Genomic DNA, 15,210 nt, shown 5'->3' with positions numbered 1-15,210 from the left:
GTCTGAACCCGTGGGCTCAGGCAATCCACTCACCTCAGCCTCCCAAAGGCACGGGATTACAGGCTGAGCCACCGAGCCCGGCTCAATGATCCTCTTTAGAGGGCTGCACTCTTTCTTATTCTCTGCAGTTCTGGGCCTGGGGACTGATGATGGCATCGACATTAGTTAAATGTTGAGGGTGTCCATATAAATAAACCTCTTGGAGTTCCTCAGTGAACTGAACTCAGCCTGGGCTGTCAGCCAGGAAGGTGTGGAACCGGCTGCCCCGACCCTTTGAACTTTGGTCCCTCGGCCGTGAGGATGACCTAGTTCATCCTCCTGGTTTGGGAGTGCTGTCTGATGAGGGCCTGGTAACACTGCCCTCCTCCTTCTGTGCAGCCTTTGAGTGTGAAATTCCCAACCTGGAATCTGGTGGGCTTCCCAAGATGGAGTCTTCTTGGTCCCCAGCGTGCAGAATGCAAGCCTCATAACTCAGGAGCTGTCACTGGCAAAGGCCGCCCTGTGACTTCTTGATCACGTCTTAGGCTGTAAGGCAGAGATCTTGATTTCTGACCCTGGAAGGCTGTGTTCCTCAGCACTGGGGAAAGGGAGGTGGGCGTGGAGACTGCATGTGGGGCCTACCAGCCAGTGCACACAGCTGGAAAGCACAGGCGGTTTCATTGGCTCATGTGGTATTTTTAAATCAGTCAATTTCACATTGAAAGGGAAGAATAAAGGTTTCTGGCCTAACATGAAAATCAAAAGATCTCCCAACTCAGTGCTTATATACCTATGGCAATCAGACATGGCTGGGTGGCACACTGCTTAATTTTAGGAGGGGCATTTTTGCCACAGTCCCCGTGCTTCCCATTGTCTCACACCTGGCCTGAACTTATACTCAGGTGCATCTCTGACCCCAGCCAAAGGGAATGTCTTGCACTGGGGTCCTAGCTCCTGAGTCTCCTGGGTGTGCTGTACTCTGGTGGTGGACCCTCATTCTGCCGTCTCTCCACTGTTGCCTTATCTATCCCAGAACTAATCGAGACTGCCTGTGTCTTGGATACAAACTGCCCCCTTCTAAAGAGGAGCAGGTGAGAATGCAAGGCATTAGGGACTACCTGGGTTTGTTTCCTCCTTGAATTTGTTAGTCCCAGCAAGAATCTGTGAAACCTAAAGTTGGGTGGCAGATTGGGGATGGAAACTGTTGCACAAAAAAGTAACGTCTGTGTCTGTTTGGCAGGTGGAAGGAAAGCAGGCCAGGATGGACATTTACGACACGCAGACCTTGGGGGTTGTGGTCTTCGGTGGTTTCATGGTTGTCTCTGCCATTGGCATCTTCCTGGTGTCGACCTTCTCCATGAAGGAAACGTCGTACGAGGAAGCTCTAGCCAACCAGCGCAAGGAGATGGCAAAAACTCACCAGAAAGTGGAGAAGAAAAAGAAGGAGAAAACAGTGGAGAAGAAAGGAAAGACCAAGAAAAAGGAAGAGAAGCCCAATGGGAAGATACCCGACCACGAGCCAACCACCCACGTGACTGTCCTCCGCCAAGAACCAGCACGGGCATCTGCTGTGGCTGTGGCTCCAACCCCAGTGCAGTCCCCCGTGGTCATAGCCCCTGTTGCCACGGTTCCCTCCATGACCCAAGAGAAACCAGCCTCCTCTCCTAAGGACAAAAAGAAGAAGGAGAAAAAAGTGGCAAAAGTGGAACCAGCAGTCAGCTCTGTAGTGAACTCCATCCAGGTTCTCGCCTCAAAGTCTGCCATCTTGGAAGCCTCTCCTAAGGAGGTGCCTATGGTGGTGGTGCCCCCAGTGGGTGCCAAGGCCAGTACCCCAGCCACTGGCACCACTCGGGGCAAAAAGGCGGATGGAGCCCAGAATCAGGGCAGAAAGACTGAAGGGGTTCTTAACCAGGGCAAAAAGGCTGAGGGAACCCAAAACCAGGGCAAAAAGGCAGACGGGGCCCAGAACCAGGGCAAAAAGGCAGACGGGACCCAGAACCAGGGCAAAAAGACAGAGGGAACCCCAAACCAGGGCAAAAAGGCAGACGGGGTCCAGAACCAGGGCAAAAAGGCAGAGGGAACCCCAAATCAGGGCAAAAAGGCAGAGGGAACCCCAAATCAAGGCAAAAAGGCAGAGGGAACCCCAAATCAGGGCAAAAAGACAGATGGGACCCAAAACCAGGGCAAAAAGACGGAGAGAACCCCAAACCAGGGCAAAAAGGCAGACGGGACCCAGAACCAGGGCAAAAAGGCAGATGGGACCCAAAACCAGGGCAAAAAGGCTGAGGGAACCCCAAACCAGGGCAAAAAGGCCGAGGGAACCCTGAACCAGGGCAAAAAGGCCGAGGTAACCCCGAACCAGGGCAAAAAGGCCGAGGGGACCCAGAACCAAGGTAAAAAGGTGGAGGGAACCCCAAACCAGGGCAAAAAGGCAGAGGGAACCCCGAACCAAGGAAAAAAGGTGGAAGGAATCCCAAACCAGGGTAAAAAGGCAGATGGGGCCCAGAACCAAGGTAAAAAAGTGGAAGGGGCTCCCAACCAGGGCAAAAAGGCAGAGGGAACCCCAAACCAGGGCAAAAAGGCAGAAGGAACCCCAAGCCAAAGCAAAAAGGCTGAAGGGGGCCAGAACCAGAGCAAAAAGACTGAGGGAATCCCAAACCAGGGTAAAAAGGCCGAGGGGGGCCAGAATCAGGGCAAAAAGGCAGAGGGAACCCCAAACCAGGGCAAAAAGGCAGAGGGAACCCCGAACCAGGGCAAAAAGACAGAAGGAACCCCGAACCAGGGTAAAAAGGCTGAGAGTGCCCAGAACCAGGGTAAAAAGGCCGAGGGGGGCCAGAACCAGAGCAAAAAGACTGAGGGAACCCCAAACCAGGGCAAAAAGGCAGAGGGAGCTCCTAACCAGGGCAAAAAGGCCGAAGGGAGTCCCAACCAGGGCAAAAAAGGAGAGGGGGCTCCCAACCAGGGCAAAAAGACAGAGTCCGTCGCTAACCAGAGCACAAAGGCAGAGGGTGTTACAAACCAGGGGAAAAAGGCAGAGGGGGTCCCCAGTCAAGGCAAAAAGGCAGATGGATCTCCCAACCAGGGCAAAAAGGTGGATGCAGCTGCCAATCAGGGGAAAAAGGCAGAATCAGCTACTAACCAGGGCAAAAATACAGATGTGGTCCAGAACCAGGAGGCAGCAAAACAAGAGGCTCCTGCAAAGAAGAAGTCTGGTTCAAAGAAGAAAGGTGAGCCTGGTGAGTAACTCGGATTGCTTGACGGACGTGGCGGGAAAAGCTGTCTTCAGATGGCTCATGGATTTTCTGGGGGGTGCCATCTATATCAATTAACTGTCGCCACAATAAGGCTGTGTAACAAACATTCCTAAATCTAGTGACTCACAGCAGCCACCATTCGTTTCTGCTCCTGCTTCTGGAGTGGTCTGGAGTTGGCTCTCCTAGGTTGGCTCTGCTGGTGGCTCTGTCTCGAGGTGTGGTTTAAACCAGATTGGCCCCTTGCTGCAGGTTGAGCTAAGGTCTGTTCCACGTTTGTTCCTTTTGGAGTCCTCCAGGGCAGGAACCTTCTCTGGTTAGCAGAGACACAAAAGGGCATCATTTCAGGCAGGTCTGTTTCAGCCAGCATCCTACTGGCCAGAGTGAGTGATGAGACAGCCTGCGTCAAGGACTCGGGAGTCCACCGTGTCTCGAGGGTGGGGGACAGCGAGGCATGGGAAAGGAGAGGTGAGGTGTCAGGAACAGCAGTTCCATCCCCCATGCAGTCTAGAATGCCTCTGTGTCTTGGCAAGTCTTTCTCGTCCTCACTTGATGCTGTAGTGTATCTTGCTCATTTATCTCTGTGCGTGAAGAAAGGCAGGATAATGTTTTCAGGGAACAATTGCATTTCTTCCCCCAGTCTTCCCTCTTCCCTGCCCCACCCCACTCATTCAGTGAAGCATTATAGAATGCTAACATAGATATTATGTTACATAGATGGATATTAGGTCATATAGAACAGTGGTTTGCCTGTGTTGATTTGTGTATATTTACTGTAGAAATTGGGCCAGGGGCTGGGTGCAGTGGCTCACACCTGCAAATTCCAGCACTTTGGGAGGTGGAGGCAAGAGGACTACCTAAGCCCAGGGGTTCCAGACCAGCCTGGGCAACATGGTGAGACCATGTCTCTATGAAAAAGTAAAAAGATAATTAGCCGGGCGTGGTGGCACATGCCTGTATTTCCAGCTACTTGGTAGGCTGAGCTGGAAGGATCGCCTGAACCCAGCAAGTTGAGGCTGCGTTGGCTGTGAGCATGTCACTGCACTCCAGCCTGGGCAACAGAATGAGACTCCGACTCAAAAAAAAGAAATTGGGCCAGGGAGTCCCTATTTTGTATTCATCACTCATTTGATTTCACTTAGGTTTTCTTTTTTCTTTAAAGTCTTCGAATAGCCATTAGCTACTTTGGAAAATTAATTGCATTTGTGTTGACAAAAGCTATCTTATGAAATGTCTGGCCCTGGGCTAGGTGGCACAGGCCCTGTGTCTGTAGCTGGGTTTCTCTGCTTTGCTGCTCTGTCAGGCTCTGCTACCTTTCCTCAGATTTCCTCCTCCGGCTTCTGACAGGGCATTTGCTCAGGCAGCAGTACCCTGCCACACAGGAGGGGTGTCATCCCTCATAAGTGGCTGTGGGCTCCTGCCGGAAGTCAGGGACCAACCAGGTACGACAGTCTCACACACCATTTGAAAACCTAGGTGTTCGGGCTCCCTTGTTCCAAAGGCTGGCAGGTGGCACACGGCCCTTTCTCCAAGCCAGGGCTGGCACTTGAGGCCCAGCTGCTCTTCTTTTCTCCCACATCAGCCAGGTCCAGACTTCCCGTGTCCCCTGGTCATTATTACCTCAAGTGGCTTAGATGGTCAAAATAAGATGTGAATCAGAAAGTGATGACAATATTGGAAAGGAAGACGAAATTGTCCTAATTTGCAGGTAATGAAGAGCCTTGTAAGCGATGAGACCTGCGTGTAACCTCTGAACCTACACAACAGCTTGATTGAGGTGTTAACAAGAAAATTTGAGCCAAAAATATATTGTGTTCTAGGATAAGGAAGATTATCTACTACAGGTTAAAGGAGAGTCATTCTCTAGGTAACTTTCTGTCATTATTCTGGCCAAACTTTCAATGGAATTTTTTCCCCCCAACTTGACAAAATTATCCTAAAAGTCCCATCTGAGGGAGAAAAAGGTAAGAATATTGAACAGAACAGACATTTTTTTTTTTGAGTCGGAGTCTCACTCTGTTGCCCGGACTGGAGTACAGTGGCATGCTCACAGCCACTACAGCCTCAACCTGCTGGGCTCAGGCGATCCTTCTGTTTCAGCCTTCTAAGTAGCTGGAACTACAAGCATGCACTACCATGCCTGGCTAATTTTTTAAAAAATTTATTGTAGAGACGAGGTCTCACCAAGTTTCCCAGTCTGGTCTTGATCCCTTGGATTCAGGCAATCCTTCCACCTCTGCCTCCCAAAGTACATGAGCCACCGCACATAGCCGAACTATTGAAGTTGGAGTCTTACTCTGTCATCCACGCTGGAGTACAGTGGCACAGTCAGTGGCCACCGCAGCCTCGACCTGCTGGGCTCAGGTGATCCTTCTGACTCAGCCTTCTAAATAGCTGGAACTACAGGCAAATGTCACCACGCCCAGCTAATTTTTTGATTTATTGTAGAGATGAGTTCTCGCCAAGTTGCCCAGGCTGGTCTCGAACCTGTGGGCTCAGGCAGTTCTCTCACCTCACCTCCTAAAGTGCTGGGATTAGAGGCGTATGCCACCACGCCTAGCCCAGACTTTTTTCAAGTGACTTTTAGAAAACCAGTCCTGTCTGATGTGTGAACATCCACCCAACTGTTATAATTACAAGTGGGAGAATAGAATGGTCTTGGAATCGACGTGTCACACCCGAGAACTTGAATGCAAGGAGCTTCATGCTGCTATAGGGAGAGGAAGGTGTTCAGTGGATGAGCCAAGGCAGCAGGGTCACAGGTCACTACTTGGGAAAGTCTGTTTGGACCCTGCACTCCTTTCCCCCATCCTCCCTCCACCAAGCACTTTCCTCTCTATAAAAAAATTAAGGTTTGGATGAAATAGATTTAATTTAAAATAAATATTGACACACCTTGATGGTGGGAGATGGTCATCCTGATGTTACTGTGAGAAAATCACCAAGGCCCACGTAGGAGCTTGAGCCCATAGACTGCCACATGGGACTGTCAGGCCGGGGTGAGAAGCAGAGGCACAGGGCAATATGTGCAGTTGATCTGGTTTCTGAAAGTCTGGAAACATGGGGAGAATTCACGGAGTCGACTCAGCCTATTTTCCTGTGGTTGGTGTGTGAAGGCATCTCTGGGACTGCCCCGGGGTGGGGAAGCAGGCCACTTTCTCACAGACTCCCTAGAGGTCCTAGAGATGTCCCCACCCAAAGCGCTTCCCAATGTTAGTGTGCACAGGAATTGCTGGGGAGCTTGTTCGGCTAAAGATTCTGACTTGGCAGGTGGGTGGGGCCTGAGGTTCTGCATTTCTGACCAGCTCTCACAAGATGCTGATGCTGTTGGTCCCAGGGCCACACTTGGGGTTAGTCAGGACCCCGAAGGCATTTGCATGTAGCTAGCAAACAATTTTGAGAATTCACATAAAAACAAATAAGCTTTCTTAAGAATTATTAATATAATAAAAAACCATGGATGTGATTTTTAAAAGTGGTGGCCTTGTAAATTGTGTGACCCTTTTGAAAAGCAATTTAGCAAGATGTTCTCCTGGGCTCTCCAAACCATGGCACCAGTTCTGTGGGTTGGTGGCCTCAGTGCATTCTGTCCCACCCAGCCACTGACAGTGAACACTGTGAAGATTCCATGGTAACATGCAAAGACATGGTCACCATGTGGCTTGTAATTAAACAAGTGGGAGACCAAATTCTTTAGATAATATGATCATGACAGAAGACAAAAGAACTTAGATAAGTGAAAATATTAAAAATAACTTTAGGAAATATACCACAATGACAGCTCCAGTTTTCTGAGTTTTTTCTTTAATGCAGTAATATCATATATATATATATGATATATATGACAGAGTGAGACTCCAATTAAAAAAAAATTATATAATTTTTTTTTAATTGGAGTCTCACTCTGTCACCCAGGCTGGAGTGCAGTGGCATGCTCACTACCACTGCAGCCTCGACCTGCTGGGCTCAGATAGTTCTTCCACCTCAGCCTTCCAAGTAGTTGGAACTATAGGCATACACCACCACGCCCAGCTAATTTTTATGATTTATTGTAGAGACAAAGTCTCACCAGGTTGCCCAGGCTGGTCTCGAACCCATGGGCTCAGGCAATCCTCTTGCCTCCACCTCCCAAAGTGCTGGGATTACAGACATGAGCCACTGCTCCTAGCCAATATTTTATTTTTCAAAAGTCCAAAGGCCTTGTAAGACAGCATTGGGTCTCTGGCTGTGACAGTGCCCCCTGGAGTTGGAGACACCAGTTGGTAAGGCCTCCAGGCACATGTCCCGGACAGGAGTCTGATGATGAGCTGCTGAAGCAGAGAATTTCCTATTAAAACCCTACTGATGATCTTTAGAAATTATTTTAGGGGCATGAAATTGGGTCTTGACATATCCTTTAGAAACTATTTTAGGGGCATTAAATTGGGTCTTGATATATCTTAAATACTCTATTCATCATTCCAAAAATAAAGCAATAATGGCACTTCCTTAATTCCAGATGTTAAAACAACACAGAGATACCTGGAGGGCAGGAGTTGCTGATACTCCTGCATGGGACTCCCTGGACGCAGCTCAGCATGTCGGGCCTGCATGTGGGTCTGTCTCAGTAGTTCTGGGATGAGATGCAGAGAGGGAGCCACAAGACAAACCTGAGAGGGTGAGGGTCATTTTATAGTGACCAGGGACTTGGTGGCTAGGTCCAGAGCTCTCCAGCCACGGTGAGATGACCCTCCGTGAGTCTCAAGCAGCAGAAGCTCAGGATAGGGATTGAGGCATTCATGAATGAGGAAGGAGGTGGGTAGAGACGCACACAGTAGGGATGGGGCCTGAGAGTCTGAGTCCTGAAGGCCCAACTGGCCAGCACATGTCTTTAGTCTGCTCCTGTTCTGGAGAATCAGTAGTGTGCACTGGTCGGGCTCAAGTTCATCCACAGAAAACCTTGGGGTCCTTTATGCATCTGCAGTTCCGAGGTCCTAGGTGAGGCCCTCTCTTGGGGAGCAGCATCTGTACAGGAAGGAACATTCAAGATTCTTGGCTCCTGCTGCCACCAGCCCTGTGATGGGGGCTCCTGCAGTGGGGTTTCATTGGGGATGTAGGAGGACCTCGGGTCCCTGGAGTGACAGAGCCTGGGCCTCCTGCATGGAGGGCAGCCAGCCCTGGGAGTTGAGCAGGTCGGGTGTGCGTCATGTGGAGGTGTCCACCCCAGTCTGCGTAGGCAGCTGTTAAGGTGGAGAATCATGTCCTTACATTGTGACCTGTGTGACCACTGTCAAACCAAAGCAGACAAGAACGTGTTCGTGAGCTACTGTTGTGTTAATTGCATGGTGTGCTTTTCTCTGGTCTGTGATAGCATGTATCAAATAATGTCCCAATCAGTGTGGGTCTTCAATGGCCGGGAGTTATGAGGTCTGTGTGTGTGTGTGTGTGTGTGTGTGTATACTGCTGTCATTGACCCAGTGACCCCTTTGGATTTGCCTCGTCCGGACTCCGTCATAATCTGCGGTTCTCTGGCACTAATGTATTTTCCGCTCTTTCCAGCTGAAGGCTCCAGGGATGATTCTTGACTACTTTGTGGCTGCCATCTTCCTGCTAACAGCACAGATGGGGACCCAACCCCTGAGCCACTGCCAGGTGTCACAGGCTAGAAGGGCACAAGGGCTGTGTGCGTGGCTCTGTAGCCTGTGAAGGACAGTGGCCCAGGGGTACAATGCCTTCCTTCTTGCTCTCAACCTGGGGTCCCACACACAGACATGCCAACGTTGGAAAGTCCAAGACACAGTGGATGTGACAGGAATGCTGCTGCAGGGGGCTAAGCCCTCCAGGGCTTGCTCTGTGAAGGGCCTCCAGAGCCAATGCCAATGACATGCTTGGGGACTGGCCATTGGCATCATGCAGGCCCGTCTCCACTCAGGAAACCTCAGTCATTGTCAGCAATGCCCCACCATGTGCAGCACACCCTTAAACACTCTGCTTCCAGCCCTGCTGCATTTGCTTGAGCTCTGGCGACCAAGGCACAAGGCCCAAATCTGAGTCGGTGGCCTGGGTTTCACCAGTGGCTTGTGGCCTTGGTCTCACACTTCCTTGTGTCATGTCTTGTACGTGTAGTTGAGTGGCCCAGAGTTGGGGCTGTGAATGAACGAGAAACAGTTAGACCTGTGTCCTCCCTTATTGGAGAGGCTGCCGTGGGCCTCCTTGCCCCAGCAGGGCTGTGCTTCCTGTCTGTCCAGGGCTGCCCTCCCCCAGCTTCTCTTGGGGCCACTGTGCCAAACCTAAGGAACAGGGCAGAACTTCGAGTGGGCTGACTGGCCCAGGCATCCAGCAACTCAGGGACCTGGAGGTGGCCCGATGACTGCTGTGGGCATGGGGAGGTACACAGGGAGTGTGATCCAGGTCACAGGTGTAGAGCCTGTGGAAAGGGAGCCTCTTTCACGAGCTGAGGAGGCTTTGATGTGGGCTGGGGGCGAGAAGGGGGGCTCCAGGGCCATGAGGCTTTGATGGTGGGTGGCAGAGGCCTGGGGTCTAGGGTTGTGCTGTCCCATATGGGTGCCACTGGTCACATGGGGCCATTTAAATTGTCACTTACATCAGTCAGAGGTAAATGCAATTAACTATTTCTTTCCACAGTTGCACTAGCCACATTCCATGTGCTTAATAGTCACGTGTGGCTCCGTGCTGCCCTCGTGACAGTGCAGACATAGAACATCTCTATCCGAGCAGACATTGCTCCTGCACACTGCTCTAAGCAGGACCACCTGGAGGGGTGGCCTCTTGCCTCATCCTGCAGGTGTCCCTGTGAAAACAGACACGTCTTTGCACCCTGTGTTGCTCTCACACTCAGCTCCTTCCCACTTTGTTCTAGCTGCTACATCCCGAGTTGGGATGGAGTAAGCTGCCCATTGCCTTCCACATCTCAGTGGGAAGCCATGAGAAAGACCAGAGAGGCTGTGGCTGGCCCACGACACACAGTGGGTGAGCAGCAGAACTGGCACTGGGGCTGGGCTCCACCAGAGATTGGTTTCTTCCTCAGTCTTTCGGGCCTTCCCATCATCTGGTCAGTCTAGCAGGGCCCCTGCTGACTCCTGCCCCTGGGGGAGACCTGGCAGGTGTGGAGGCTGACCCACAACATGCTCCTGCAGGCCCAAGCTGGAGCTTGTGCGGAACTTCTGCGCTGATCTTCCCGCAAGAGCAGATCAGGGCTGTGCGGCAGGTTTTTGACACTTGTCCATGACTGTATTGAAGCATCTGCCTTCCTAACCCTTGGTTTCTAATGTTCCTTGTTATATAAATACGTGTTCCCAGTTAACAGAATCCCAACAGTGTGGAGGACAGATAGTGAACTGAGAGTCTTCCAGCTCCATCCTGATCACCACTTCCTTCCCAGGGCACCCCATTCACTCTACTTGTCACGTGGGCACCCCAGATGGGAGCCACCGTCAAGTGCCTTCTTTGCTTGACAGTGTTGATGACATCGATCCGTATTGCACCTGTGAAACTGCCACTTTCAGCTGCATAATATTCCCTAGCATGAATGCGTCATAATTTATTTAAATGACACTTGAGTGGTATGCAGTTTTTTTGCAGCTAAAATTAATGCTGCAGTGATGTTGCTAGATTGTTATATGCATGTCTCTATCAAGTGAATTCCTAGATACATAATTGCTAAGTCAAAAGGTGGCCATGTTGTTGATTTAGGAAGATAGGGCCGCTCTGCTCTACAGAAGCAGCTCATGATTTACAATGAGGCCTACATGACCGGTGGACTTGGCATTGCTCACAGGGTACTGCCGGGGATATGACTAGAGCTTTGGTGGTGCTTTATAAACCCAGGCGTGGGATAAGGAGAAAGCATTTCTTAGAATATGAAAAGCGTGGATTCTTTCCAGTTGTTTGGGGGAGAGGGAGTCGCTGGAAGCTTAGAGAAGTGGAAATTCCCCAGAACTGAGGCTTCCCAGTGTGTGGGGTGCTGTAAGCTGAGGCAGCGTCCGGCCGTGGCTGGTTTGTTCTTTGCTAGTTCTTGTGCAGTGTCTATTAGGAAAGCCAGGCTTCTTGCACAGGAATCATGTGTGTGTGGTGGTGGTGGTGTTTTGGAAATCTATTTTTATCCTCAGATTTAGTCTTTGCCCGCAGAATCCCACTGGTCTGCCTCTCGCCCTGAACCCTGAGCTGCACTGTCACGTGCTAGTTGGTATCTTGATGTCATGCTGTCAGGAGGGCAGTCCCATCCCTGCACTTGGGATTGAGTGAGGACTGTACAGTGTGGGCTTGTGCAGGAGAGACTTAGACTTGGGCGGTCCAGCGTGTGTGTTCTGGAGACTCCAGGTTAGCACAGAACAATGGACCTTCAATGGGAGCTTGGTCACCAGTGCTGCTGCGTGAGACTGAGGCCAGGTCACAGGCATTTGCTCTCTCTGGCTCATGTCACTTGGAAGGATGTGAGGATGCAGGGCCCTTGTAGCACCCTCGGTGAGGCTAGAACCTACCCAGAGACCTGTGGCCTTTCTGCCTAGGGGAGGAAGTGGAACCCTGGGCATGGTATGTCTCTCTTGGGCTGACTGGCTTTCTGCAGGACCCCAGTCCCCACCTGCTCACACAAGCCACTGTGCTCTGTGGCCAGAAGACCCTGTGTCAAGACCCAGGAAAGCCCAGCTAACATCCGTGAGGCAGAAACCACCTGAAACGCATTTAAGAACCCCTCCCTGCCATGTTGTCACACACATCTACCTGGGAATAAGAGGCCACCTTTGGGAGATAGGGTTATGGGTGAGTGGTGATGTCTTCCTTTGACCCTTTTGCATTTTCTGTTTTTATTCTGTAACATGTCTTTTTTGTTGTTGTTAATGGAGAAGAAACGAAAGCTTCATTCTTTGTCTCTAAGTCAAATAAACAGACTTCGCTGTCTCAAAGCTAATGGAACTTGTGTCCTCCAGGCATTTAGAAGTGGCTCTCTCTGACCATAGGTTTTTTGGGGCTTCGAGCAGCAGAAAGGAGAGCCTTGCTCCTCAGGGGGGCTGGACAAGGAGAGGGAGTGGCCATTCATCTCCTCCAGGAGGAAGCTAGTGCCCAGCCCAGCCCTGACACACAGGCGCCTGGTAATTGTGATGAGCTGAGGCCAGGTGGGAAGTTAAGGCAGTTTCCATGTCCCAGAGCCTGCAGAGTCCTGGTGGGAGTGGGGTCTGTGAGCTCCATGTTGTGTGCAGTTTCACGGAGCCCCCATTGTACCCCCCACAATAGGAAATAGAACCCTGGATCCAAAGCCATCTAATGAGGCAGGGCTCATGGAGCCCAGGGGCCTGGAGAAGTTATCAGACCTCCAGGAAAACTGTCTTCAGTGTGCCTGTGACAGAGCAGGACCCTTTCTTAAACAGTGTCTGACTTGGGGGTGGCAAGACGATCTCCGTCCTCCCCACGTGTGGCCCGCTGGGCCCTCGGCCCAGGCTCCTTCCACACCATGCTCCCTGCCACCTGTTTGCTCAGATGCATGGCCTAGGAGGCTCCTTTCAGTACATTTCTCCCTCTCTGCTCTGTTGGGTGGGTTTGCATTTTCACCTGTTTGACCAGAGCAGATACCAGAGCTCAGACTTACCAGCGCTGGCACGCCAGCAGATGGCAGAGTGGCCAGTGGGTGACCCTCCCTCGGGGCCCTGCCTGTCAGGTGCTCTGTTGCTCTTGTCACCGTGGGCACAGAGGTATGCAGGGGAGCAAGTCCAGTGCTTTTCTCTTTGAACTTAACTCAGATTCTCAGAATCTGAAGCTCTGAAGAAAACTCTCCAGGGCATTCAGGCCTTTATTCACTTTCTGTGTAAGTTCTTCAAACCCAACTTTTTCTTTTTTTCTTTTTTAAAAGGAGAACAAAAACATCTCCTAGGGAAACGAGCCAAGTATCCGCGTGAGAAGCTGCTAGATGACACTCTTTCAAAAATCTCCATTCAGCCATTGGAAACAACACTCAGGGCTCAGGCGCCAGTCGCTGCTCCCAAGCCTCTGTGGTCGGAGCTCTGGATTATGAGCCCCTATCATCTGCAGGGGTTAGGGAAAGTCCTCATCGTCATTTAAACCATGCCCGAGGACCTCCAAGGACAAACCCAAGGCTTGCCTTTCTTTAAAATATATTGTAATCGGGTTCCCCCCCCAATTATAAAATAGTTTTTGTTGAAATTGCTAAGTCAAAAGGTGGCCGCATTGTTGATTTAGGAAGATAGGGCCGCTCTGCTCTCCAGAAGCAGCTCGTGATTTACAATGAGGCCAACATGACGGGTGAACTTAGCACTGCTCACGGGGTGCTGCCAGGGACATGACTAGAGCTTTGGTGGTGCTTTATAAACCAGGGCGTGGGGAATAAAACAAAAGTTTAAAGAGAAAAGCAAAATCATTCTATTTGTAGGATTTTAAAAATTCCATTAGATACCATTCAAGGCACCACTTCCCAATTTGGTGACAGATTACTTTCTCCTATACCCAGAGGAAAAGGCCCAGGGAGAAGGCCTGGGTAGGGTTACTCTTGACATGACGTGTGCTTAGCTCCTGATGCAATTGACTGTGGCAGTTGGGGGCCCATGTGGCTTCTCCTCGTTGGCCTGCATCCTGTTGAGAGGACTGGCAGTTCCTGGGCAGGGCTGAGCCCGCCAGCTTGCCCTGGGTGTGGAGTGGCCACTTGCCCCACCTAGGGTCTGCCCCTACCGTAGGTGATGAGCCAGGAAGGAGGAGCCACGGTTGGCCTCTAGGTGTGCATGGTAGGTCTTCCTTTTCGAAGGGCTTGTAAAGGTCACTTCCTAGCCTGAGTCCAGGGACATGCGGTTTGGAAGAGGCCAGAAGTGATGGTGACCAGAGCTCCTCATTTCTCCTGAAGGGAGCTGGCTCCTCTGGTTGAGAGAAGCCTCTGGACTTTGGGCCAAGGGAGTCGGGTGGCGTGTATTTCGTCTGAGTCTTCAGGTGTGGATCCTGACCCTGCTTATTCAGTGCTGGTCTTCAGGGAGGCACAGGGAGCCGCTTCCCGGTACCTTCGCCTTCTTATAGCAGACCCGAGTTTGGTGGGAACCACTGGGAACTGCAGGACGTGGATAGCACCCCGAGGTTGGGGTCTGCTTTCTTCCTGTGGGGGCAACCATGCTGGGCCCCCTGGTTTGCACTGCCCAGGGTGGCCCCTGTGCAGGGTATGGAAGCCGCAGTCATTGGGCCTGCATGTGTCTGAAAGGCCTGCGGAGCTGGTCTGGGCAGTCCCTTAGGAAACGAGTGTCTCTGCCGTTGGCATTCTCCCCTGCCCTCGAATCCATGGTCTGTGTCAGACTCCACTATCAGAGTCCCTGGGTTGACACTGGGCTGCTCCCACCTGCTCAGCTTCCTAACTGTCTTAACCTAGGTGGCTTCCCTGCACCTGGTCCCCCTATGCATCCTGAAATCATCTCAGATGCAAACCTTGCTCCTTTCTGAGCAATGCTTATTGCCTCCAGCATAGAATTTCGGCTCCTGGAGCCTGGAAGGACCTGGACCTACTCCTGCCTTGGCTGCAGATCTGACTAGCTGGGGACCTGCAAACCCTGGTGTCCTGTGCTGTCCCTCTCTCAGGGCCCCTCTGTGCCGTTCTGCTGCATGCGTGGTGTCCTCTGCCTCTCTCAACCACAGCCCCTCCTCTTACCTTTCCAGGCCCAGCATTTCACAGACTGCTGGGCACATAGGAGGTGCATACTCCGTGTCTGCAGACCACCTGGCCCTGCCTGCCTGGGCGGCGGGGCTGCTGGGCACCTGCAGTGACAGTTGGAGTCGAGCTGGAACCTTTTGTCGGGCCATCCCAGGGCCAGGCCATAATCCCCCCGTTCAGCACCAGCTGTTGCCACTCAGCAGTTTCTGGAGTGGATCTGCGTTCGTGTGATGCCACCATGTGACGGCAAGCTGGGCATTGTTGGTTGCATTCCACCAGTACAAACAGAGGCCTTTGCTGAAGGCATTCTGAACATCTTCCACTAGAGGCATGTGTGAGCAGCTT

At 51.5% G+C, this 15,210-nt stretch overlaps 1 protein-coding gene across 1 annotated transcript in view; it reads left to right on the top strand.

The window, feature by feature from the left end:
- RRBP1 (ribosome binding protein 1) overlaps nt 1–15,210 on the top strand; it is a 65,470-nt gene that overhangs the window by 19,989 nt on the left and 30,271 nt on the right. Inside the window, exons 2-3 of the mRNA XM_008060392.2 lie at nt 1,220–1,765; nt 3,122–3,206. Coding sequence (XP_008058583.1) covers nt 1,241–1,765; nt 3,122–3,206 — 610 coding nt within the window. The 5' untranslated portion in view covers nt 1,220–1,240. The remainder of the gene's footprint in view (nt 1–1,219; nt 1,766–3,121; nt 3,207–15,210) is intronic.

The sequence above is a fragment of the Carlito syrichta genome, unplaced genomic scaffold (genome assembly GCF_000164805.1).
Source record: "Carlito syrichta isolate Samal-C Ts95f unplaced genomic scaffold, Tarsius_syrichta-2.0.1 Scaffold304602, whole genome shotgun sequence".
Taxonomy (NCBI): Eukaryota; Metazoa; Chordata; class Mammalia; order Primates; family Tarsiidae; genus Carlito; species Carlito syrichta.
Note: the sequence above shows the minus strand (reverse complement) of the source record. Positions and strands in the feature narration are given on the sequence as shown.